This window comes from Sceloporus undulatus, chromosome 4, assembly GCF_019175285.1.
Source record: "Sceloporus undulatus isolate JIND9_A2432 ecotype Alabama chromosome 4, SceUnd_v1.1, whole genome shotgun sequence".
Taxonomy (NCBI): Eukaryota; Metazoa; Chordata; class Lepidosauria; order Squamata; family Phrynosomatidae; genus Sceloporus; species Sceloporus undulatus.
This window is the reverse complement of record NC_056525.1, coordinates 204,645,905-204,672,374: the sequence shown is the minus strand read 5'-3', so window position 1 is coordinate 204,672,374 and position 26,470 is coordinate 204,645,905. Positions and strand designations below refer to the sequence as shown.

At 40.4% G+C, this 26,470-nt stretch overlaps 1 protein-coding gene across 1 annotated transcript; it reads right to left on the bottom strand.

The window, feature by feature from the left end:
* Positions 1–1,754: 1,754 nt before the first annotated feature.
* Positions 1,755–23,794, bottom strand: MTFR1 (mitochondrial fission regulator 1). The gene is made up of 8 exons (XM_042465030.1): positions 23,673–23,794; positions 18,685–18,826; positions 16,916–17,014; positions 10,120–10,238; positions 9,038–9,270; positions 6,239–6,482; positions 5,617–5,764; positions 1,755–3,255 (listed from the first exon to the last, which is right to left on the bottom strand). The coding sequence occupies exons 2-8, from the start codon at positions 18,748–18,750 to the stop codon at positions 3,205–3,207; spliced, it is 960 nt and encodes a 319-aa protein (XP_042320964.1). The 5' UTR covers positions 18,751–18,826; positions 23,673–23,794; the 3' UTR covers positions 1,755–3,204.
* Between the last annotated feature and the right edge of the window lie 2,676 nt (positions 23,795–26,470).

Genomic DNA, 26,470 nt, shown 5'->3' with positions numbered 1-26,470 from the left:
GAAAAGGACCTCATGAGCTAGATTTTGTACAAGAGCCATCTGAATGTTATGTTGACAGCTTTACAACTGATCTTTAACATACTGTTTAGAAACTTAAATTTGCACAGCATGATTGACTATGTAGGTTTTCATGACTGCCTTTATCTATTTTAAGATATTTTCTTACCTCAGTTTGACAAGTTGAAATGTGTCTTGTGCAGTTTAAAATGAGAAGGACTGACGGTGACAAATAGAGCAAAACTTACTGAAAAGCCACCAACCAAGGAATGTCATAGCTCCATATGCCTTGCTTGAAGACAGCCTTAGCACATAGTGACTAAAGACTATGAAGCTGGCAAGGTCAAAGTTAAATTACTGCTGCTGAACACTCAGTAGATGATTTTAGGTCAGTCAGTGCTTCCCTCCTGCAATACTGGTGACAGCATTTCTTTAATGTTAGGATGAGGACTTTGGTCTTCTGGCATTGGACCTCCTTCAACAGGAGTGTCAGGGTGGCTGGCCTGATGTGTACTTGATGCTTCTTAGTCAGTGTAGAAGTAGGTCCCATGTAAGACTGCCTGGAGGCAAATCAGTCTGACAAGTGCATGGTATCAGTACCAAAGAGGACTGAAGTGATAGGGTCAATGATCTGTCAGATGAGATTGTTTCCCAAATGCCTGAAAAGTCCCAAACCATCTTAGCTCATACATTAGCTTTTAACCTTGCCTTGGTACTTACAAGTGGCTTAAGTCAAGCACAAAAGGCAAGACAAGCAGCCATTTAACTCTTAGCATTTCACCAGAACTCCTGGTACACTTTAAAAAGTAGCAGAGGCACTATGATCATTGATGAATGACAAACCAAGTTAAACACAGTAAAAGTAAACTCTGAAGTGTTCCTGAGACGTCGCAGCTGCTGCAGACAAAAAGAGACTGTGGGCTTAGGCAGAAAGTGAACTGGTCGGTCATTTGGAGACTTAGTGGGGCTACCATGAAAATACTTATGTAATACCTCTAGAAGGTTATGAAGATGCAATGTGCAGAATAAACCCTTTGTGTCATTGACAGAGACCAAAAAGGAGAATCTATAATTTTTAGGCTACTGGACAACTAGATTCCATGACATCTCAGCACAGTCTGCATGGGAGCTATATAACAATTGCATTGTAGGTCTATTAATGGGCTATTGCTTATTTAACATTCCTTTGAGTTCAAGGGGTCCCTGTATTTAGGACTGCAGCCTTAATGCATCAGATAGTTTTAGGTGCTACGAGGGCTGTGGAGTTGGTGTTTGTTGGTGGCTTCAAAATAAAAGCATAATATAACAATACAGTTGCCCTTCTGTTTTCACAGGGGATACATTCTGTACCCCCCCCCCCCCCAAAAGGAAAGCCATTTATATTTCATTCTTTTTTGTTTTGATTGCATCCCCCCCCCCCCGGCCGCCCCCCCCCCCCCATTTTAAGTCTCTGCCTTTCACAAGTAAGCGTGGGATGCTGATTCAAAATCCACGCAAACAGAGGGGCTACTGTTTTATACTTAAGCATATTTTATATTCTTTCAATCTAGGTAACTAATGACTCAAGGTGGTGATGAAGTTTCTGGTGCTACTATTTTATTACAGTGAATTTGTTATTAATATAAATTTGCCATTTATGAAGAAGTTGAAAGTTTGGCATACTGACTCCACACACCTGGGTGAACCATGAATTAACCACATATGAGGGAAGCATGTGTGTTAAACTTAAAATGAAAACAATGAAAACAATTCAAGTGTCTGATTTCAATTCTGTATTAGTCATAGGATTGAACACAAGTTTTTGAGGATAATAGCTGACATCAGGGTTTTTTTCCCATGAACAAATTGAAAATAGTCCATAAAACCCTATTTTATAAAATGCTTTAAAATGAATGCTTTAAAATGTTTCTGGAACACTACAGCACTTGACACCTAGATTAAATTAAGTCTTAATAGCAATGCATTCTGTTTGACCATATTATAATTCAATCTGTTTAAGAAATATAAATGCTTAAGAGTACAAACCAGAAGACATCAAGAGGAGTTGCATTTAGAAAACACTCAGTTCTGAAAGTAGTATTTTCCCTCTTCCAAAATCAAATTCTTTTCTGATATTTTTCCCAGCTTCTTTTCCCCTCTACTAAAATAGGCAGCAGTTCAAGAGTATTAGTAGTCAAGATGCTGCTACAAATGGTGCATTCCACAAATAGCAAACATGGGGTGTAAAACGTTTCTAACCCAAAGTGCTAGACATTATGTGGGTCTTTGGGCCAGGCAGGTCACCACCTAACAGATTTATTTATTTATAGCTGAGATAGTGAACAGTCATCCCTCCCTTCACATTCTCAGTAAAGATCAACTCCTTTTTCACTTCTAGCGAAAGCATGATGTATGAAACTGGCAAGAAATAGGGAGGATGGGTTTGGTAGCTGTAGGAAACAATAACCACACCAGGATTTATCACAATAAACTGAAGAACAAAATGCAAGCTGGTGCTGTTCACTTGGTCTTTACAGTCTGATTTCAAGTATCTTTGCAAAGTTTAACATACATTACACTTCACTGGTAAAGTTTCATCTGCTCTAGCTTCTCAGATTTTGCTAATGCAAAATATGCAGCATTCTAGATCCCCCATAACAGCATTATTACCTGGGAAAGAAATCATGATTATTGTTTTTGGTCCTATACGTTGGCTTTTTTTACAGTTTATAAGTTTGCTGCCAATGCAGCTTGTGTTGAAGACTAGGTAAGTCATACTAAATGCTGGAGTCTGCATTGCTGAGCAGTAAGTAAGAAACAGCCTGTCTCATTCATAATGAATGAATAAGAGGCAGAGTAGCTTCACAGCACAAGAATGCTAGCGCAGTTACAAGTGAGAAGTCCAAGAAGCTAAAATGAAGTGCAGAAGACTTCTCTTAGATAATTCCAGCCATTACACTGGAGCTATGACTTAAGATAAATATAATCACATTGGTCACAAAAGAGTAAGGATGTTACATCTTGTAAGAGTTTGTACAAATAAATTAGTGTTAACAAACCCAGCATCATATGGACATTTTTCAATGTTTTACCAATGTTCGGCATTTTCTAAGAATGAGTACCAGTGGAACTTAGAGGCACATTTCAACTCAGGTCCATAGAATTAAAGAACTGATATCCTGAGAAAGTCCTTTTGTAGTGCAGCAAATTTTTTCTGCTTAGCAGTTCTCAAATTAGAGTCTTCATTTTTCCTGTAGACTTCAGCATGTGTGGGCCAAACTGAAAAGAAAAATGAAAACATTGAGAATATATTGAGAAAACACTGAGAATAATTTCAAAGACCAGGCTGGTGCCTTCAAGATGTTTTGGGCTAGTTGTCATTTAGGATTAATTGTGCTAGTGTAGTCTCTTGAATCAAATAACCTATAAAATCTGGATGTCATCAGGTTGAGGTATGCTGCTGCATGCTACAGCAATATATGAAATGCAAAAAAACTTCCACATGCTGATCATAAAAGTAAGCTTTAACGGATGAAAATGCTGGTTTATCAAGCAGCATGTTTCTGTATGCTGATTGACCACCCTTACTTGGCTTGTCATACCCCTGGGAGAAACTAAACCAAGGGTTACCAACCTTTGTAGCCCTGAGAGTTGAATAAATAAAAATAAAACTTTAATTTATATCCCGTTTTTTGTTTCCACAATCAAAGCGGTGTACAACCTTTTTAAAAAATACAATATATACAATTCCCCCCCTTAAAAAAAGATTAAACAATTCCATCCATTAAAATTAAAGACGATAAAAATCTAAAAACAATACTACAATAATAAAATAACGGTGGGCAGAGTCTTTGCTTGTATATGACTGTGGGGGGAGCTTTACATGGTTGGGATCTATTCCGGGAAGGCCTGCCGGAAGAGATCTGTCTTGACAGCTTTCTTGAAGCTCTCAAGGTTGGCAATTTAACGGATCTCGTCCGGCAGGCCATTCCATAAAGTGGGAGCGATCACGAAAAAAGTCCTGTGGGAGGTTGCCGTCAATCTGGTCTTTGTGGACTACAACAAATTCCTCCCAGAGGATCTGAGGGTACAGGGCAGATTGTATGGAAGGAGGCAATCCCTTAAGTAGGTTGGGCCCAAGCCATGGAGGGCTTTAAAGGTAATGACCAACACCTTGTACTGTGCCCGGAAACGAATAGGCAGCCAATGGAGTGATTTCAATATAGGTGTAATATGGTCACTCCTAGTTGTTCCTGTAATCTATCTGGCTGCCATATTCTGCACCAGTTGAAGTTTCCGGACTAGGCACAAGGGTAGCCACATGTAGAGTGCATTGCAAAAATCAAGTCTTGAGGTTACCAGTGCATGTACTACCGTTTCAAGGTCACCCCATCCCAGGAAAGGGCGCAGCTGATAACAGGCACTCTTGACCATTGCATTCACGATTTCTCATCTGAAGTGGCGAATCAAGAAGCACCCCTGAGCTGCGAACACAGTCATTTGAGGGGAGCGTGAACCCCTCTAGGACTGGCAGTTGCAGCCCGATATCTGGTTTGGGGGGCCCTACTGTAAGTACTTCCGTTTTGTCTGGATTCAGCTTGAGCTTGTTTTCCCTCATCCAGTCCATTACTGCTGCAAGACATTGATTGAGGGGAGAAATGCCATCTGTTGACATGGAGAAGTATATTTGGGTGTCATCAGCATACTGATAATACCCCGCTCCATCTCTACGGATGATTTCTCCCAGCGGCTTCATATAGATGTTGAATAACATCGGGGACAGGATGGAGCCCTGAGGGACGCTGCAGTTAAGCTCTGTTTTTGAAGAGCAACTGTCCCCGAGCATCACTCTCTGGAATCTACCTGAGAGGAAGGAATGGAACAACTGCAAAGCAGTGCCTCCAATTCCTCGCTCCCTCAGGCGTTCCAAGAGGATGTTGTGGTCTACTGTGTCAAATGCCGCTGAGAGGTCTAATAGCACCAACAGGGTCACACTTCCTCTGTCGACGCTTAGATGAAGGTCATCAGTTAAGGAAACCAGCAGCCACTCATGTACACACGTTCTGCCCAGATGGTGAGAAGGCTTTAATCCAGTAGTGGACAAAATGTAGCCCCCGGTGGTGCTTTGGCCTCTGAATGATCTCAAGTTGATATGAGGGACAGTGTCATTATCCCCCTGCCCCCAAGATCCATTTCAGGCCCAGGTAAGGCTTGCTGTTAAAAACATGAAATTTGGGCTGATACTGCAGCATTTTTTTCAAAAAAAGAGTGTCAGTTATTAGTGCTGCATGATCAGTTGGGTCAGCTGTTTTATTTTGCCAACAAAGACCATTCCTGGACAAATGGCCCAATGAGACCCCAAAATGTAATGAAAATCCCCCACACTCTCCAGAGGCCTTTTGGGGGGCATTCTGTGGCAACAACAACAATGGTGTTGAGTAATTGTTCTGTGTGCAGCCGGGCCCTCCCAAGTTCTCCGGGGGAGGGGGATTATCTTCAAACTCTAGTATCAGACTCTGGTTTAAGTTAAAATAATTCAAGGGAGAATGTGGGCAAGGGGGAAGGGGGTCTAATATTTGCCACTCAGTTTAAAATGATGAGTTGGTTTTAAATGAACTGCTATTTGGACACAGCACTTACCGGCCTTGCTTCAGTTGCTGTGGTCTGCTTTTCACTTTCATTTGGACTGTCACTGCGGTATCGATATGCAAATTTCTTTTTAAGAGCTTCAGCTATTACTGCTGCAGGATCAGTTGGGTCAGTTTTTCTTTTTGTGCTTTCGTCTGGCCTTCAAAATAAGGAAGTAAAACATTGACGTCAAAGAAACTACAATTAGCTACATACAAATAGGTTTCATACAAATCTTTGTCTAACTACCATTCTCCTCCCAATCTGACACAAGGGGAGAACCAGCAACAGTCCTTTCCCCTGTTCAAGGCCTTTTTTCTGGTGTAATACCCAGTCACAGAAAATTTGGAGAGGAGTGCTGCCATAGTATTTGCCACCTTAAAGAATAACTATCTTCCCTTATGGAAGTGCCCCAGTATTTTTCTTGGATTAAAGGGATGGAAAAGGCTACTACAATTACCCTAATATGAAAGTGTGTGCCAGACAAAACTTGCTTTGTGACAGACCACTGTTGTTTACTATTAAGACACAGATGAATGGCTGCATCCATCTCTATGCTAAGCCACATTCCAACTGGATGTAATTCCTCATGAACTCCTACAACAGCTGCAGAAAGAAGAAAACATGCATTCACCTTTTCACTGATCTCAGCTTTACATTGTTCATATCTTTGAGGATATCTAGCATATTTGGTATTTCAGGCTTCTTTGGATCATTATTGATCAGAGTATGACCAGACTTTATTCTTTTTCCTTTGCGTTCCTTAATAAGGTCAATGGCAGTGATACTCTTCTGAAGCGGTGGTGGAGGTGGCAGAGGTGGTGGTGGTGGTGGTACTGCTGCTGAGACAGAAACTGATTCTGCAGAACTGATTCCAGCTGTAACAACATTGCAAACTTAAATAAGCAACAATATCTTTCCTTAGAAAACAACAGCTAACATTTCAAAAGTAACCCCTCAGCACAGCAATGTGGTCTTTTATTAATCACTTTGGCATCTTGCTAAATGCCTGTAAAATCTTAGTACCTCTACTCAGTATTATTTCTTCCCCCAGTACAAGCAGCTATGGAAAGTGGCTGCTAAACATTTCTTGTAGTGTATTAATGATTTGGTGTTGGAGGAACATGAGACAAAAATCATTCTACTGCATATTGTTGCATAGCAGTTATGTCATTCAACATTATGCAAACAATTCCTGACTGAGCACCCAGAATAGTACAGTGGTACCTCGGGATACGAAATACCCAGGTTACGAAATTTCCGGGATACGAAAAAATCCCATTGGAAATAATTGTTCCGGGTTACGAATGTTTTTCGGGTTACGAAAAAATTTTTTGGTGCTTTTCGGCGCTTTTTCGCACGAAACGCGGCTTTTCCCCATTAGCGCCTATGGCAATTCGGCTTACGAAGGCTTTTCGGGTTACGAAAGCGGCCGCGGAACGAATTAATTTCGTAACCCGAGGGAGCAGTGTATAGATCTAACTCTGAAACTGAGCAGATGACAAATGTACATCATCTTATAGATCTGTCTTCAATAGGGGGAAAAAAATCTTTGGAAGACTAAAGGATACCCAAATTGCTTGAAACACCATTATCTGGCGAAGGCTTATAGAGATTCAAGAACATTTGCAATTTCTGTCTAAATGGCGTGGATTATGTTGAAAGTCAGTGTGGTTTGAGTTCTGGATTATGACTCTGGAGACCAGGATTCAAATTCCCGCTCAGCCACTGAAACCCACTGGATGACCTTGGACAAGGCATACCCTCTCAGCCTCCGAGGAAGGCAATGACAACTCCCCTCTGAACAAATCTTGTCAAGAAAGCCTTTGCCTTAAGAGTTGCCATAAATCAGAAATGACTTGAAGGCACACAACAACATGAACTGTGTTAAAACTACTATAGTCAGAAAAGGAAGAATAATGGAATACATGTGTGACAATCATATCATAAACAAAGAGCTTTCAGTCATCTTATAAAGCAAGCTGTGGTTCTTGGTGAGGCCCTGTAAGGACCCCCCCCCCCCAAACAGGAGGATCCCATCAAATCTTCCCCCAAGAACAAAACAACACTGTTTGGCTTCCAGGTTCACCACATTCCCAATGCCAGGGCAGCAGTAAAACAATAATCCGAGTTGTAATAGCTGGGGGATGAGACAGGGCTCTCCTTCTATCAATTTGCCACAATTCTTTAATTTCAGCAGGCAGGGAATTTTAAATCAATGCAGGCTAAGACTGCATCTGCACTGCAGAAATAATCCAATTTGATACCACTTTAAGTGCCATGACTCAGTGCTGTGGAATTCTGGAAATTCTAATTTTGTGACATATTTAGCCTTCTGTCAGAACTCTGGTGCCACCACAATCTACAATTTCCAGAATTCCACAGCACTAAGCCAGTTAAAGTGGTTTCAAACTGATTGTTCTGCAGTGCAGATGCAGCCTTAAATGTGCATGTCTAAATGAGTGTGCATATTCATAGTGCTTAAGAACCTACAACTATAGGATATAGTGATTTTGGCAGTGGTCTCAGACCACAGACAAACAATTGCACTGAAGTCCTTGCTAGGTGAAAAACAAGGTTTTCCTTTCTTATTGTTCTCTCAGGCCCTATACAGACAGGCCAAAATAAAGCTGCTTCAGGTCACTTTGGAGGTATGGTGTTTCAATGATGCATGCGTCCTAAGAGTCTGGAAGCTGCACCAAAGCTGCACTCTAGTCCTTAGGACTGGAGTGTGGCTTTGGTGCGGCTTCTGGACTCTTAGGACACATGTATCATTTAAACAGCATACCTCCAAAATGACTCGAAGCAGCTTTATTTTGGCCTGTCTGTATCAGGCCTCAGTATCATCCACTGTCATATGCAGTTGCTGTGAAAAGGTATATTATTAAAAGGGAACAAATAAAACAAAGGAAAACAAATTAAAAATAATTTAATCTGATTTCTATATTTCTTCCCCAAGAGAACTTGTCAGCTCATGTTTAGGGTCACTAATCAGAAGTAAGTAAATTAAAATAATATGGAATTATTTGCCATCAAGGGGGTATTATAACAAAAACGTTTTGAGTTTTCAGATACTGTAATAATAATCAGACAAGTTTAACTTCAGTAGCTATAATGTCAATAGAAGTCTGATAACACAATGAAGTTTCAAGATCACCTTCAGTCTGCAGTTTCTACAGCAGCTTAAGAATAAATGAACAGTCTAGTCTATATGTAAGTGGAAACAAGAGCAAGGTGCATGCTGTTTTTTCAACCCGGTGAGATACATCACCATTCTTTCCCCACAAGCAAATTAAATAAGAAGTTGACTACCGTAAATCATTTTAATGCTAAGACGCTGCATCCAAATCAATAGTATCCCCCAGAATGAAGGTTATATAAAGATAACATACATAAAAGTACTTTGGTTATTAAAGGAAAAAAGGAACAATACCTGCCACTGAATTCTGTTTTTCATGCAAGCTTACAATTTTGGCTATTTGTGCTCTTAAACTAGCAAGTTCATTTTCTAATTCACTGATCTTCTGCAAAGCTGTATCATTTGTGGCCACTGCAGTCTTGGAGTCTTCTTGTTTCTGTGATTGTTTTTGTACTTGAAAACTTGGGCCTCTTTCTGAACAGTCTTCATTTCTAGAGAATGATTCAGTTCTGGGCCTGATTTCTGATCTGCAATCAAGAAGAGTACGGATAGCGCTTACTAATGTAAAACCCACTATAAAATAAATTAAGAGGAAAACAATGCTAAGGTTCATTTAGCAACTTTTTACTGAATACATTCTCTAAAATATTTCCACAGCAGTTTTATAAGAACACCTTTTGACGTGCAGTACTGTAGTAAACAATATTTCAAGTGTCATCATCAGTGTAGGAACACAGACCTTCAGTCAGGCATGGTCCGAGCAGGGACGTAGCTAGGATTTTAGGAAGTGGGGGGGTGGGGGTGTCCAGACTAAGTGCCACCATTATAATGGGGCTTGGGCGCGGTGGCGCAGCAGCACACACCATTTTTCTAATGGAAGGGGGGGTCCGGACCCCAAGAACCCCCCCCGGCTACGTCCCTGGTCTGAGCTACTTTAGAAAAGTGACATACTGACATTTCCAAGGGTGGAAAAGGCGAGTAGCATCCTGGCAGGTTTCTCCATAGCCACTTCTTGCTTAATGGAACAAAGAATAACCCTAGCCGTCCCACATGCATGCCACTCCCTACTCTTTCTACTAGCAGTTGTATTTCTGGCATCCCAGATACATTCCTTTGGGCCTGAATCAGATAACAGATCATGCCTACATAGAGCAATTGAAGTAGCACAAGTGCCTATCTTACATTTTTCATTTTGTGTCCCTACAAGAGCTCTGGTTGCTAAAACTTGTGTGCCTTCTGAAGCCTATGGAACTGTCATGGTATGCTTTCCTTAGAAACAATACTTAGTAGTATTCAAGTGAATCTAGTTGAATTTAAACACCTTGGTCACAACATGACTTGAAGAAACACACAAGAGAATGACTTGAGAAACAAACCTGAGCCGTGTACAGACTTCACCTTCTTCTTCAGCAACCCATCCTACATCTGCAAGAGAAACTATGCCATCTTCTCTGAGTTGGGTAGAATGACTGCCTTCTGCAGACTGAGAAGTAAGCTAGACAGAGTAGATAATATTAAAAATTAGAGTACTTTCTTGGGCTTAACAATACCATATTATACTAAGTTAATGTTCACATAGGCTTACTTCTGTGGGAGTAGTGGAAGATTATAAACAATGTTCCTTTCATGAAAGAAACAGGTATAAGTTATACCAGGGAACAAGGTTTCAAAGCAGACTGCAGAAGAACTACTGTAATATATGACATTTAATACCATCAATGAATTAAAAAATCTCCAGCACATTGCATAATTTCATAATCAACTGTTTTCTGATGTCTTGTCACTATATGCAAAAATTTGCAATTAAAATGTGCAAGAACTAACTAGCTGTTAATTGGGAGAGTTAATTAAGCTATTTGTTGTATTAACAAATTTACTAATTTCACTAGATATCTAGCAATTCTTTCTAAAGTGTTGAAAATAGTATTTTCAAGCAAATAAAAGTTCATCTTAAGGAGTCATACTACAGTACTAATTTTCTTTCAACACACAGTAGAACTACCTAAGAAATTCCTGGCCTTCTCTCAGAGAATGCTATTCAACTTGCTCTATTGGTAATATTGTATTGAAAAAACAGGGATAAAGGAATTAAGCCCCAAGATATTGCAGGTACAAAACCTAACTACAGAATATAACACATATTTATTTCAGTCTATGACCAGCAAAAAGAGAACAAAACAGGACAGACAAAATACAAAGCAACATATTAAAATACAATATTAATCACAGTTAAAAATGGGATTAAATATAAAATATTTGTGTTACAATGATTTTAACTACAAATGCAGTTGGTCCTTCATATCCACAGACTCAACCAACCATGACTTTAAAATATTCAGAAAAAACTAACCCAAAAGGTAAATCTTGCCTTTGCCACTTTATATAAGGGATTCTATTTTACTACACCATTGTATATAATGAGATTTCAACATCCATGGATTTTGGTACCCATGGGGAGAGGGGCGGTCTGGAATCAAATCCTAGCGGATACCAAGGGCCTTCTGTATACATACCCAACAGATGGATGTGTGTCTATGTGCACTGATTATGATGCTCAAGTATGCATGCATATTTATTATGTTGCCCAAGTATATTTATTTCCAGACATACCTACATACTAGTAGCAGTAGCTGTTGTTAAATGCTGTGATGCTGACCTCAAATTATGGGGATCCTATGAAAGAGAAACCTACAAGTCCTCCTATCCTTAACTACCCTGCTCACGTTTTGCAAACTCAAAGCCATGGCTTCCTTGATTGAGTCTATGTTTCTGGAATGTGGCCTTCCTCTTTTCCTGCTGTCTTCTACCTTACTAAGCATTATTGTCTTTTTCAGTGAGTTATGTATTCTTATAATTCCACAGTACAAAAGTTTCATTTAGGGGCTGTCCACACAGCCCAAAAGACCCATGTTCCCCCCAGCTTTGCATTGTCCAGTTCAGATGATACAGGCAAAAATCCCAGGGGAAGAATTGGGTCCGATCGTGCCAGACCAGACACAAATCTGGTGGATCTGGTTGCATCCTGGGAAAAACAGCTGTTTACCCTGGGTTAATTTTTGAAGCCCTCCATCCAAACAGGCAAGTATACTTGAATGAAAGGTTTATGCAAGCACTGTGACAAGACTAGTGTCCACAGTACTTGGCAAATACTTTTAATATCTTCCATCTTTTTTATCTTGTCCTAATTATACTCCGAAAGCCAGTGTGGCATAGTGATTTGAGTCTTGGACTACAACTCTGGAGACCAGGGTTTGATTTTCAGCTTGGCCATGAAATCCACTGGGTAAACTTTGACAAGTCCCATGCATTCAGCCTCAGGAGAAGGCAATGACAAACCTCCTCTGAACAAATCTTGGCACGAAAACCCCATGATAGGCCTTAGGGTCACCATAAGTCAGAAATGACTTGCAGGCACACAACAGCAACAACCATTATACTCTAGCCTTCTAGTCTCTCACACAATATTAAATCCATAATCCTGTGCCCAATCCCAGTGAACATAGTAGGCTTTACTTCTGAGTAGCTGTGCATATGATTGGTGTGACAGTCTCCACAACAGCAAAACAAAGACTGGTAGCAAACTTGTTCTAGTACAATTTAAACTTATTATATAATCTAAAGAAGAAAATAAAATAAATAATAAAATTAAGGCCAATAAAATTAATTCAATCTGTAGCTGTTATTGGCAATTAGGCTAAAACATAAACATGCATTAACAGTGTGAACAAGTTTAAAGATAAAAGACAAAAAGACTTACAGCAAGTTCAGTGCATGATCCTTTGATACAATAGTTAAAGCTAGCAAGAAAGAGAAAATGGAAAAGTTCCAGTGTAGGAAGAAAGTAGAGAACAGCCAACACATATATGAGTTTGTAGAAAGTACCAAAAGTCGATTCTATTATTGTGTCATAAGAACACTGTCCTGTTCTATTCAGAAAAAAGAAGATTTGAAATCACTTTGGTGTAAAAACCACATTATTTATTTTAGATGGCAACTAAGCAATACCTACACATCATACTTGCATACTCTCTCCTCTTGCCCCTAACCAATTTGTTGGAAACAGTTCTTTGGGTCTACAAATGCTCTTTGTTTTTAGTCTTTGAAGCAGGCTGAAGTGAACCTATTCTGCTATTTCTCCCTGTTCCAAAGGTCACCTCACAGAGAGAACTATCCTTTCTGGTCCTTTTTGTAAGAGGCCTTTGTTTAACCAAGCCACTTTTGTTCATTTTTAACAAAAACATCCAAATCTGACTGGCATTTCCCTGAAGCAGATCAGAAACAGTGTACCAGGTAGATACTAAGGCCTATGGACCAATAAGGAAATATTATTTTACCATATAAAAAGGATACAATGCTTATTTTAATGGATCATACAGCATACTGCTGAGTTGCTCAGACTGTTCATTACAAATTAAACTTTATATGTATGACTTGATTCTTACATGTATTATTCTGTCAAAAACAACTGTTATAACCCACATGATTCCAGTAAAATTAAGTGCTACTGTCATATAAGTACAATAGAAACAAAGAGTTCATGACTAATATAATCTTCACTGAAAGATTTTCTCCCTCCCACTTTCAAATCTGAAGAATGAGTTTTACTGTAAAATCACATTAATTAACCATCACTTCAGAAGTGCCTGCTTAGCATTAAAAGGGAACAGTTCTATTTTAAAATTGCCATCAGAAATGGAGCGTAAGAAGAAGAGCATGCAAAAATCAGACCTTTTGATGATCAGTAACACCCATAGTTTGCAAATACTGTGGAATTAACTAAAATCACAGAGACTTGTTTTACAAAAGAATTAAGATCTCAAATTTAATACTGAAGATATAATTTTATATTATCCTTAAAAAAACCCAAACAGTGCTTCATTTCGAAGAGATATTTCAGATTAACTCATCCATCTTTTAAAAGGACAACTACTACCACTTTCTGTGCACAGATACTTGTCACTCATCCTGTTTCAGTTTTGTTCCATGCATCAATTCCAGCTCTCCTCTAGAATAATATTTAGAAGGGATGAATAGAAACCCTTCAGTTACTATAACTCTTTGAATCTTCTGAACACAGAATTGAATCACACGGAAGCTTCTAGGTACTTAAGGCTGTAGTTCTATGATCTTTTACCTAAGATTATGCCATGCTGAAATAAGCAAGACTAACTTCTATGCAGATAAGAGAATAAGTAGAAAGAGTAGAGTAAATGCTCCTCTGAGTGTATGGAATATCTTGGCAGCAACAACTGTATCATACTGACTTTTGTCAATCCCACAATCACAAGAACTGTGTAATGAAAAATAATAATAATTGTAAGCCACTCTGAGAGCCTTTAGGGCTGAAGGGCGGGATACATTTACTGTAAATAAATAAATATAATAAGTTCTCAAGTGGCTGCTCAACTTTATTCTTCAAAGCTTAATGCAGAAATATAAATGGGAATCTTGATATCCAGTGAAGGATATTCAATAAGCCATAAAGATGTTTTATTTACTCATTTCCACATATCAAGACCTAAACCAGACATGGAAGTTTCTCTTTGGTTTCAGACAAACAAGCCCTGTTTCAGTAATAATGTCTCAGGTTTGGAGCCAAATTCTAGCTGTAATGGAGACAAACACTCCTAGCCATTGAAATAAGAGGCTCTAGTGTTCCATAAAAGTTATTCTGCAACAAGTTAAAACCACATGCATGCAGAACACTTGGACACCAGGTGTCCTGGAAGCTGACAAACACACATCAATATTTTAAAATTTGCACAGCCCTTTCTATGCATGTAGCCATCTCTCTTTTGAAGTACAGTACAGACTGAAGAATATGTGGCTATTCAGATATTTTAGACAACAACTCCAATAATTTCTTACCTTTGGCCTTAATAACTAGGGCTATGGAAAACTTCAAGTCAAAATATCTGGAGGGCCAAAATATCCTCGTTCTGATTATAGACTTGAAGATGTACATAAGATAACCTAGTGATACTTCATTTATCTTTCAAATGAATGTTACAGACAAAGTTCTGTGTATTCAGTGGATGAACTCAGGTGGGCTTGTAGACCCATGTTTAATTATACTACTTCTAATTATCCCAAGGTTCATACTGCCGAGCTTGTAACTGGCAGGATTTCTCAGAATAAGTAGCTCATGAATTGTATTTCTTTTTCAAAGATTTATAACAATTTAAGAAGAAATAACAGATTCAGAATCAATTTTAAGGAAGTCATTTACTGTCCAAAACCTGTCAGTTTACCAACCTGCTTTGAAGGCGAATAATCTTTTTCAACATTTAAAATAACATAATAAAGTTTTCTTCCCCCGCGAGCAAGAGCCATCACTTCTTTAACCAGCTTCAAAACGGAGTTGAAGACCATTCTGTTCGGGGCAGCGTTCCTGGGCATTGCATAATTGTCACTTGCTATTTGATGTTCTTTTCTTCCCTGTTTTATTGAATCATTTCCTGTATTGCTATGTATTTTATATGTATTATCCTACTAGAGATGCCCCTTCCCCACCTCCACTCCCTTTGTGTCGTGTCTTTTTAGATTGTAAGCCTGAGGGCAGGGATCCGTCCAATTAAAAAGATTGTATGTACAGCGCTGTGTAAATTTACAGCGCTTTATAAATAAAGGTTAATAATAATAATAATAATAATAATAATAATAATAATAATAATAATAATAATAATAGTAACCATGAGAGGGACTTGCAACAAATGATTTCAATGTTATCTCCAGTACCTAGCAGTCATGGTTCAGGCTCCAGACTATATCTGTTTGCAGTCCTGCTTAGGCATTCTGGGGAGAGAATGTATAGTGCAGAGAATTGGGAAATGGGGTTACACATATGACTCAACTCTCTCCTTCTAGAATGGTACTGTAGTTGCCAACTGTTAGGCACATTATTCCCTTTTTCAGTTTTCCTTTTCTCAACACACACTTCATAGGCATGCATTGGTTAACAAAGGCTCTTACAAACAAGCTCCTCTTTAAAAAATATTTCTATATACCCAGCCCTTTCCTCTTTGTCATCTATTTAGCTGAAGACCCCACCCCCATTAGTATCAGCATTGGGAAGATAGTGAAGGAGGGCTGCAGAAATACAGAGTTTTGGTGCTGGGTTGCAGCAATGTTTCTGAAAAAATTCAATACATAAAGCCTGAGCTAAGATAGGACTTGACTCTACCCAAATTTAGTACAGCCCTGTATACCACAGGCAAGATAAAAAAGCAGCTGCCTCCAGAATCTCTTACTGAGCATGGTGTGAACAACAAAACAGAATTAAAAAGAGAGAGCACATAAGCCTGCCGCACCAGCTATCTCCCCCCCCCCCCCCCGCTCATGTTAAAAAACAGTTCTGTGAGGGTGGCCACAAAAATAGAAACCATAAAGAAGTAGAGGTTACTGGGGGGGAGACAGTCATTACTGCATGCAGTTTGTAAGGAAGCCTTCAAGTGGTCTCTAGAAGGCTAAACATGTCTGTTTACTTAGGCTACACTCATCTGACCCAGCTGCTTCATTTCACATGTGCATGTTGTTAGTTCTGAATAAAAAGTTGAACTGCTCTTTTTTCCCCTAGTGCTGGGACATATTTCTGGTCTTTTCATCTTATTTTTGCCTCCAGTATCAAAGTAACGCCCAGGAACTGAGGTGTACTTGTTAACAGAAGAACAGTGCGCCCGCATCATACGCAGCTTCCAGCATATGCCGGAAGTCGTGCTGCCACACCCCAGAAAGAATGGGGCGCGTGCAGCCATGAGCATGAGCCCCATTGACTTTAATGGGGCTCGAGCATACGTGCAATTTCCTTTACGCAGGTGTGTATGTGTGTCTGGAATGGATTCCCTGCGTAAGGGAAGGGACCACTGTATACACCCAAGAAGCTGATTCTTCTCAATTTTGTTAACCAGATATGTTTACAAATATTATACCTATCTGAGGAATTTACTGGTATATAGAAACTGCTTCCTTATTTTGGTGGGCTGTTTCGTTTTCAAATTGATATCCAGCTTGGATCTCAAGTTTGCTATTAGAAGAAATAATAACAGTCACATGAGATATTTGGCACTGCCTTCTAATTAACAGGTGCTTAGGCATATCCCAGGCCAGACTAATCATTAATCCAATCAGAACAAAATAACAATAACAACAACAATAATAATAGTATCATCTTACCTGGAACTGAACCCTTGGGCACTGTATCAGAGAGAGGTTGGTGCCTATTTTCCTTACAATACTTCTATTTGGGCCATAAGGTTTACTTGACCAAAGAAGCTGAAAAGGTTAAAAAGGTTACTTTATCATGGCCTTACACTATTTGCTCAGTTTTATAAAAACAATTTATGTATTTATGCACAATCAAATTAAGGCTAAATACACTGACATTAACATTCATAAGTGGATACAAGACCAGAGTTTCAACATGCCGTGAGACCACAACCAAGTCTGGATAGAGACAAAGACAAGATCATCTCTGTTAGAACTTGTACGCATTGTTACTATTCAGAGGTATGTCTTACATTCCACAGGCCTAAAATACAATGGCTAATTCCAACTACAGTAGATCAATGGAAGCAAGACAAATTATTTTAGTATTGGCTTATCAATTCAGTAACAGATTTAGTAGATCTATTTGCTGGATCTTGCAACTAGGTTTAGGCTAAGGGAAATCATGTGACTCTACAAATGTTGCTCAGTTGCAATCCTAATAAGCATCATCATCAGTTACACTGGCTGGGGCAGTCCAACATAATCCCAGGGATGCAAAATTTGCAGATATTTTGAAGCCACAGTTAAAACAAAAAAGAAGATATTTTTCCTGTTATTTCCAGGGGAAAACCATAGCCTTTTTTGGAATTTCTTTTTAAAAATGCAGTATTAGTATTTTTACACACTGTAAGCCAATTTGTTATTTTTAAAACACAAAACGTATTGTGTCTGACCTGGTCTGGCATATCTTTATTATGTTTGGAGTATTAAAAGTACTGCTCATTCAGACAATATTTGCACTTGGAATTTACAATGTAATTGTTTAACATTTGTTAGAAAATGAGCTACAAGATCTTGAACTGTAAGGCAAATGTGAACTGCAAGGAACCTCTCTAGCTCTGTCAGTTTGGTTGGTTCTGCTAATTTGGTTTTACCAATTTATGAGGATCAGGCACCCTCCCCCCATACCAGAATAAATAATTAGCATTAGCAAAACAGAGAAAATTATTTTGTCTCTTCTAGTCCAACAATGGGGTGGAACAGACCGCCTCAAAGAGGAGGCTTTAAGTCGCCCCTTCCAAAGGTGGATTCAAGCCACGGCAACCTCACGCTGCAGCCCCAATCTACCTTCAAGCCACCTGAAAAAGAAGAAGCAAAGAACTGCTCCTTTTGGGTGCAGCTAAAAGCCTGTGCAGAAACCAGCTTTAAGGCACTCTGGCGGCATGCAAAATATAAATGCTGTGGCATTGGAACATCTTGAAGAAGGCACCTGTGTGGGTAGCTGGCCAGCTTCAAGATGTCTTGGAGGTGTGCAGTGTATAAATGCCATGCCCCAAGCTGCTGGGAAGCCAGGTTTTAGAGCTGGTCTGTTCTGACTCGATGTCAAGCAGATATAAAACACTTTCTGTCATAAAAGGAACTGAGAATAGGAAATAAAGACCAAGAATTGCAATGATCTGATCCTGTACAGCTTCATATAAAAATCTGCCTACTGTATAGCTTTAAAAAATAATTTTGGGGGAACACCTTGTCTTAAAACATTTTATTTATCACTGTAAAAGCATCCTGTAGGCCACATGATTCCCACTTCTAATTTAAGCCATGCATTTTAGTGGTACCTAAGTACCAGTTTTTGAACCTCTTTTTGCTCACTAGGATGAGAAGCTATGCCTATCTTGAGTACAATACTATTGCTTCCAACTGTTTAAATATTTCACTATAAGCATCACACTTACTGATTCCATAGTCAACCCAACTTGTTCTAACATCACTCTGAACAGGTTTTTAAGCCAGCAGATCATCTAGAACAACAGAGTCTTCACAAATTTGTCAGTGAACCACCTTAGCTTGTTGGGATGCAGATGTTCCATAGTCACTCTGGGAAAAAACATTTGCAAATAAGAAATGTCCATATGAGACTCTCAAAGCATTAAAAAAACCCTCTCTCAAAGAACCAATAGCTCTAATTCTGACTCCAGCATTTCCATTGCAAATATACAAATGACACTTATTCAATGTAAAGAAGGGAGGAGTAATTTCCAGTGATGAATCTCCACTGGCTCCTCAGGGAACTCTGGAGGGTTATACCCCCCCCCCATCCAATTTTTTAAAACTTGCAGTTTACTTCCTAGTTAGAAAATCGCTTCTCCTGGACCTCCCAGGGAGATGGTTGAAAACATGGTGAACTGTTGGAAATTTTATGATTGCATTCTCCTGTTCTTCTTTATTTAGATAGGGATTTCCTCTCTTCCTCCTCTATCATTCTAACATTCTAATTCCATTAATAAGTGCCACATTGTATTTTTCTATATAATTCTAAAAGAAAGAAAAAAGAAATAATGCTAATAATCCATTACTGTGATTCATTGAAAGTAATGCTCCTCCCCCTTTAAAATATTTAAAATAGATCTCTTCTAAAAAGGAGACCTGCCATTGCACATGTCTTGGGAGCATAATTTTCCTTTGATGCAAGCAGTGTGTTTGCCATACACCTTTATTTTAGCAGTAGGTTGACATAAGCTTGTGATCTTCCATATATTGTACTGTGACTAACAGCACTAGTCAACATAAGCCAATGGTGAGGGGAAGCTTGCAGTCCAACAGCAACTGGAGAGCTCCAAGCTGTAACCTGTTTTAGAAAATTGCATATGATGGAATCGCTACAACATTGTCAAACTGGGAGGCAGCCAGGATCATGATGTGTTATTGCCCACCACTGACTTAAACCAATTACATAAAGAACGTGATCTCGTTCTGTCTTCTCAAATTAAAAAAAAAGATGACCTAACCAATTATAAAATTATGATTGCAATAGTATGTAATAGTATGCAATAGTATGCAGAGGATGTAAGATGGTCATGAACTGAGGTTTTTTAACGTGCCCTAGAATTCTAGTTGCCCATATTTGTTTAAACTACCAAAACTATCCTGAAACCTTTCCATTTTATTTAAACATCTAATATACTTAAGTACTTCTACAAATAATAATGTTGATGTGAAAAAAATTCATGTTAGATGAAGTAACATCTTCTGCTACTCTGTGTGTGTCTGTGTATCACCAACAAATAAAATATCTACTGCTTTCAGTTCAGATTTCCTTCATAAACAAGAAAAATGTGCTCATACCAACAGTAGTGATTACTTTGCTACTTAGTGAAATTTCTAAGGTGCATTATAGGAAAAATGAAACAGAACAAAAGCTGACATGTTAATATAAATGGAAGTCACTTGGGACATATCAAACAAGATAGTTCATACAAGAAAATCCAAAATCCACAAGCAGCAATACCTTTATTGGGTAAACTCCAAAGCATAAAATACATCATGCCAGCTGATATACAGAAACTCTTTCAGAAATTCAATGTTCTTTGCCTAAGAAAGGAACAGTTAGGTTTGGGCAGGAGAGGGACAGCTGGATCTCAAGAGAAGTTACTTTTATGTTGCTAATGGAATGGAAAAGTTATACCTCTTTTTTTAATTGCTCTTTGTTTCTAGTACTCACATGGCCTACAATGGCAGTGATCTCTGCCTGCACTGAAATCTCTCAATACCTTTTTAATGGACAATGTCTCACATTTTTTTCTTGAAAAAACCAACCAACCCAATAATAACTACTGGTAACATTATTCAGTGGAGCTGTTCCAACAGTGTTTGGGGAGCTCCTTCCAACAGCATGTACACCAGATAAGCCAAAAAGGGAACGGGCAGTGTTCAACCTGTCTTAGAGACATGCTGGGGATCTGGATTCATTTTTACTAGCATGTGATATCACTTAGCTGTGGCTGAATGAAGCAAATGATCTAGCTAGAACTAGGAATCATTTGTTTAAACTTACCAGTTCAGCACATCTCAATTCCTCTTTGCTGAAACATGAGTTTGACACATACAGACACTCTTCTGTTCTCCTGAACTGTTATTTAATTTATTTTCAACTAGATGCCTATAATTATAAAAAATCCCATTCCGACAAGCTTAATGGACGCATTTTAAAGTTTCTAACTCTACCGCAACACAAGATGTAAGGGTTTTGTGTGTGTGTGTGTGCCTTTAAGTCATCTGTCGATTTATGATGACCTCATGAATTTCAGAGGATTTTCTTAGGCAAGGAATACTCAGAGGTGGTTTGCCATTTCCTTCCTCTGAAAGATAGTCTACAGCACCTGGTATTCCTTAGTGGTTTCCCATCCAAACACTAATCAGGGCTGGCCCTGCTTAGCTTCCAAGTTCAGACAGGATCTGGTGCCTTTAGGGTTAGGCTTAAAAATACATTTAAATAATAATGTGCCTAACATATAATTGTAAAAATATGCAGAGCATTTTCATTTGTGCCACCCAACAAATGGACTGCCACAGCACACCTGATCCTTTCACCTACAAGAGCCATGGAGTTAACCTGGGACTTTCAGCATACAAAACAGGAACTCTACCACTGAACTATGGTGTCTCTCACACAAAGTGCTGTCTGAACTCTGAGGGAACACAGGACCCACATTAACATGTAGAACTACAACTAAATTATTTTCCTATTTCTAAATATTCATCTCAAAATGCCTGTGTCCACTGACAAAATAATCTCAATCTCTCAAGCATTAAAGCCTTGATATAACTCAATTCTTATAAACAACTTTCATAAGAACAACAGCATAGTAGTATTCTCCCTATAACCTGCTCACAGAAAAAAACCCAAACAAAACTGTTACCTGCTTTTACATTTTGTTGATACATCAAAAGGGCCATTTTGAATTTCTGTGGCCTTTCAAGTTCAAGCTTTTAAAAGAAGGACTGACTTTGCTCAACAGAAGTTTGTTTTTCCCCCTCAAGCATAAACAGTCAAATGGGGCAACAGCTTCCATGCCTCAGTATTAATGAGAAAATCCTGTCAAGATTTACCATACTTTCCATTCCTCATGTCTGCCTTTTGTTTACAACCTTAACCCTAAAGTTGGTGCCGACTGCAGGAGAAAAGTCCTACACTGTTGTTTGCAACAGATCAGGGAACAAGCAGTTAGGAAATAAAACTCTCAAGGTTAGCCACTGCCCCACTGGAAGTACAGAGCAATGTTTCTGAAACAGACAGAAGTCACACAGTGTAACACCAGCAGATATATAAAAACATGTCAGACTAGTTGCTTAAACTTCCTAATTAAATGTTTGTGCATTTGCTGGCTGGACTGTAACACACACTGCATAACTGATAGAGGAGAATCAGTGAAGGCACTTTTTGATCCTTTTCATGGCTCCTGCTGAAGAGCCAAGCATAACCTGTAACTCAGCAAGGGATTAGGCCTAACTGGAAAGCAGACCTTTTTGCCTATGGGTGAGCTCTTAGGCTGCATCCACACTGCAGAAATAATCTGGTTTGACACCACTTTAACTACCATGACTCAATGCTAAGGAATTCTAGGATTTGTAGTCTGGTGCCACAAGAAACTACAAATCCTAGAATTCCATAGCACTGGGCCCTGGCAGTTAAAATGGTGTCAAACCAGATTATCTCTGCAGTGTGGATGCAGCCATTTCCATCTTGGGAATGGGAGGTGGGCTCTAGCGCCTCAAAACAGAAAACTGCTGCACATGCTCAGAGGAACCCTCATCCCCAGGTCATTTCTAACTTGAATCCCATTGGCAGCCCCAATTACAGCAGACTCATTGAATCAATAGGATTTACACAAGTATGACCATCCGATTCAGTGGGTTTGTTCTGAATGGGAGAAAGCAAGCTTGGTGCACTGGACTATGATTTTGGAGACCAGGGTTCGATCCCCACTCAGCCATGAAACTCACTGGATGATCTTGGGCAAATGACACGCGCTCATCCTCAGGGAAAGGCAATCAGGTGTCCTTGTCCTGCGTAAAGCTAACTGCTCCTTTCTTACCTTGAATTTCTCAAGGAGTCTCTGTACATCAGCTTGCAGTACATATTCTATGCTTTGGAGTTGACCCAATAAAGGTATAGATTGCTGCTTGTGGATTTTGTGGTATGGACTGTAACCATTCCTGCTTGATCTGTCCCAAATGACTTCCATTTACTAACATGTCAGATTTTGTTCTGTTTCATTTCCCCCCCAATATTGCATTTTAGAAAGCCAGCCAGGCACAGAGGTTTGAGTGTTGGACTATGAGCATATTAAAAAGTGTTTTCAGCTTTCATTTGGCCATATCCTCCCTTTTTATCTCTCAAACACCTTCTATTTTGTAGTCTCTTGTCTTCACCCTGGATCATAGACCCAAGGGCCATCCAGGCCAGCCCCTGCCATGCAGGAACTCACAATCAAAACGCCTCAGACAGATGGCTGCCTAGCCTATGTTTAAAAACCTCCTTCTTGGCCAGACTGAGGTCCTCCTTTTCCAGGACACGTCCTCCATCTTCAGATCCTGTCGAATTTCAAAAGGGCCTCCATTTTGAGAAGGACTAAGAAGCACGACTTTACAGTTATAAGAGTGTTTCTAGCTTTTATGTGGCAAGTGCCCTCCATTTTGTCCTCCTCTGAGGTGAGAAGGAGATCAGGGCTGCATCCACACTGAAGAAATAACCCGGTTTGGCAGCGCTTTAACGCTTTGTCTGGCTCAGGGCTATGGAATTCTGGGAGTTGGAGTTTGTTGTGGGGCCCTGAGCCAGACAAAGCGTTAAAGCGCTGCCAAACCGCTTAGCCTTCCTCCCTACTTGGCTTCCCAAAGGCAGAACCGCCACATGGCCGCGGAGGGCCTCAGGGTTCCCACTCACCCGTCCGCCTCTCAGGCGCAGCGCTCCTCTCTTTCCCCTTCAGACCCGACCGGCTCATCTTTTCCCTTCTGCCACCGTCTCGCGCAGCAGCAGCAGCCAATCCCGCGCCGGCGCTGGCTCTCACTCTGACCAATCAGCGTCGCTCATGGAAAAGGAGGGGGCGGGGCCAGGCTTTTAGTATAGTCTTCACGCAACGCTCACATCCGGGACAATGGAAGGTCGTTTGGCCATAGATATAGTAAAGACCATAGATATAGTAAAGTGCAGAGCGTGAAGTTGTGGTTTGAGCGTTGCACTGGGGCTTCATCCGCATTCCGCACTGCAGAAACAATGCATTGTTTGTTTGTTCAAAGATATAGCCCTGGTTAGTCTATGGAATCATTGACTATGATTTGAGACTAAGGTCCAAAACGCACTGCAGAATTAATCAGTTTGAGGCAGCTTTTAACTGCCTTGGCTCAGTGCTATTAGGGAATTCTGGGAACTGTAGTTTTGTGAGGACATGGACGACAATCTGCAACGTTTTAACAATAAGTTCCCAACTCCCCCTTCTTCTTGGACTACCAAGATGTAAAGTTACTATATAAAACCCCATGAGACACTGTGAGACATTTAGCCTTCTTTGTCAGAGAGAGCTCTGGTGCCACAAGAAACTACAGTTCCCAGGATTCTCTAGCACTCAACCAGGGCAGTTAAAGTGGCCTCAAACTGGATTATTTCTGCAATGGGTTTTGGACCTAACTGAAAGAAAGAAGCTGTCACAGCATGAGCTTTCGTGGACTTCTGTGTCCTTCCTCAGTTGCCATTTTGTTTGTTGTTAGTATGCAGAGAGATCTTGTGTAGCCCCTTTGAGGCTAACTGAAAGAAATAAGTATATCTAGAGAGAGATCCTTGTAGTCCCTTTGAGACTAAGGTCCAAAACACACTGCAGAAATAATCCAGCACGAGACTGCTTTAACACCAGAGCTCTCTGACAGAGGAGGCTAAATGTCTCACAAAACTACAGCTCCCAGAATTCCATAGCACTGAGGCAGGGCAGCTAAAGTGTCAGAGTGGATTATTTCTGTAGTGTGGATGCAGCCTATGACTCTGGAGACAAAGGGTCGAATCAACTGGGCAAGTCACATTCTCTCAGCCCCAGACTCAGAGGGTGGCAAAGGCCATGGCAAATCCCCTCTGAAGAAACCTGCTAAGGTAAAACAGGTTCGCCTAGAGGTGCCATAATGGAGGCACAACAACTTTGAGGAAGGACTCTATAGTCCTAGGATGACCAGGCTCAAGGTTCTGTCCAGTCTTGCCTCTCCACTCTATGGTTTCAATAACATTTGAGGCGACTCTATGGTTAGGAGAAATGAAGCGATGAAAGGATGTGCTGCAGCGCCACCTGCCGGTGAGGCTCCCTCAATGCAACAGTGGAGGAGGAGAGGTTGGACAAAGTGGAAGGCAGAGTGGGGCAAATGGAAGAGTTTGGTCCCAAACACACTGCAGAAAATCCAGTTTGGGACTGCTTTAAACCCCCCGCGAGTCAATGCTAGGGAATTCTGGGGACTGTAGTTTTTGAGACATTTAGCCTCTGCAGAGCGAGCTCTGGGGCCACAATAAACTACAATTCCCAGGACTCCCTAGCACCGAACCAGGGTGGTTAAAGCAACCTCAAACTGGATTATTTCTGCAGTGTTTTTTGCACCTTTATTACAGCTGGCGTGAGGAGTACAGTTGGCCCTCCCCATTTGCAGCTTTGACTTTTGCAGATCTGGTTATTTGTCGTTTTGATTAATATGTTCTCTCTAGGAATCTCTTAAGCCCCCGAAGCACAATTCTGCTGGCAGCTAAAGGCGAAAGATTTATATGATCTGAAGAGATTTATAGATGCATGCGATCTGGCCAGCACAACAACAACAACAACAATAATAATGTTTTATTTATAGACCGCTATTCCGCAATGATCATAGCAGTGTAAAGTAAAAATTGCAATACAAAATTAGCCCCTGCCCACTCACTCCCTCCAGGCTGGATGATAACAGTTGGCCGTGGAGGGAGGGCTCTGTCACTTCAGGGCAGTCCCGATGGTGTTGGACCCGCCCCCTCACTCCCTCCAGGCTGGACGATGACAGTTGGCTGTGGAGGGAGGGCTCTGTCTCTTCAGGGCAGTCCAGATGGTGTTGGGCCTGCCCCCTCACTCCCTCCAGGCTGGACGATGACAGTTGGCCGTGGAGGGAGGGCTCTGTCTCTTCAGGGCAGTCCCGATGGTGTTGGTCCCGCCCCCTCACTCCCTCCAGGCTGGACGATGACAGTTTTGAATTGAATAGAATTGAAATAGTCAAGAACTGGAAGATGGGTAGTTTATCAATGGAGAAATCGTGGCATAAGCTATGGCAGTGATGGTGAACCTTTTGCAGACTGAGTGCCCAAAGTGTAACCCAAAACCCACTTATTTATTGCAAAGTGCCATGTCCCTCTGGCTTTCTAGTAACAAACTGTGTGCTGGGGCAACAGCACATGTGCCCACAGAGATTGCTATGAGTGCCACCTCTGGCACGCGTGCCATAGGTTCGCCATCACTGAGCTGTGGGAAAGTCTACTAATGGAAAAGTTGTCAGACAGGATGGATAACCTCTATTGTGCTTCTTTTGAGGAAAGATGGGCCTGTTAGACAGGCCAAAATAAAGCTGCTTCAAGTCACTTTGGAGGAATGGTACACTGGTCCCCCGGGTTACGAAATACCCAGGTTACGAAATTTTCGGGATACGAATAAATCCCATAGGGATTTATTGTTTCGGCTTACGAAGGTTTTTTCG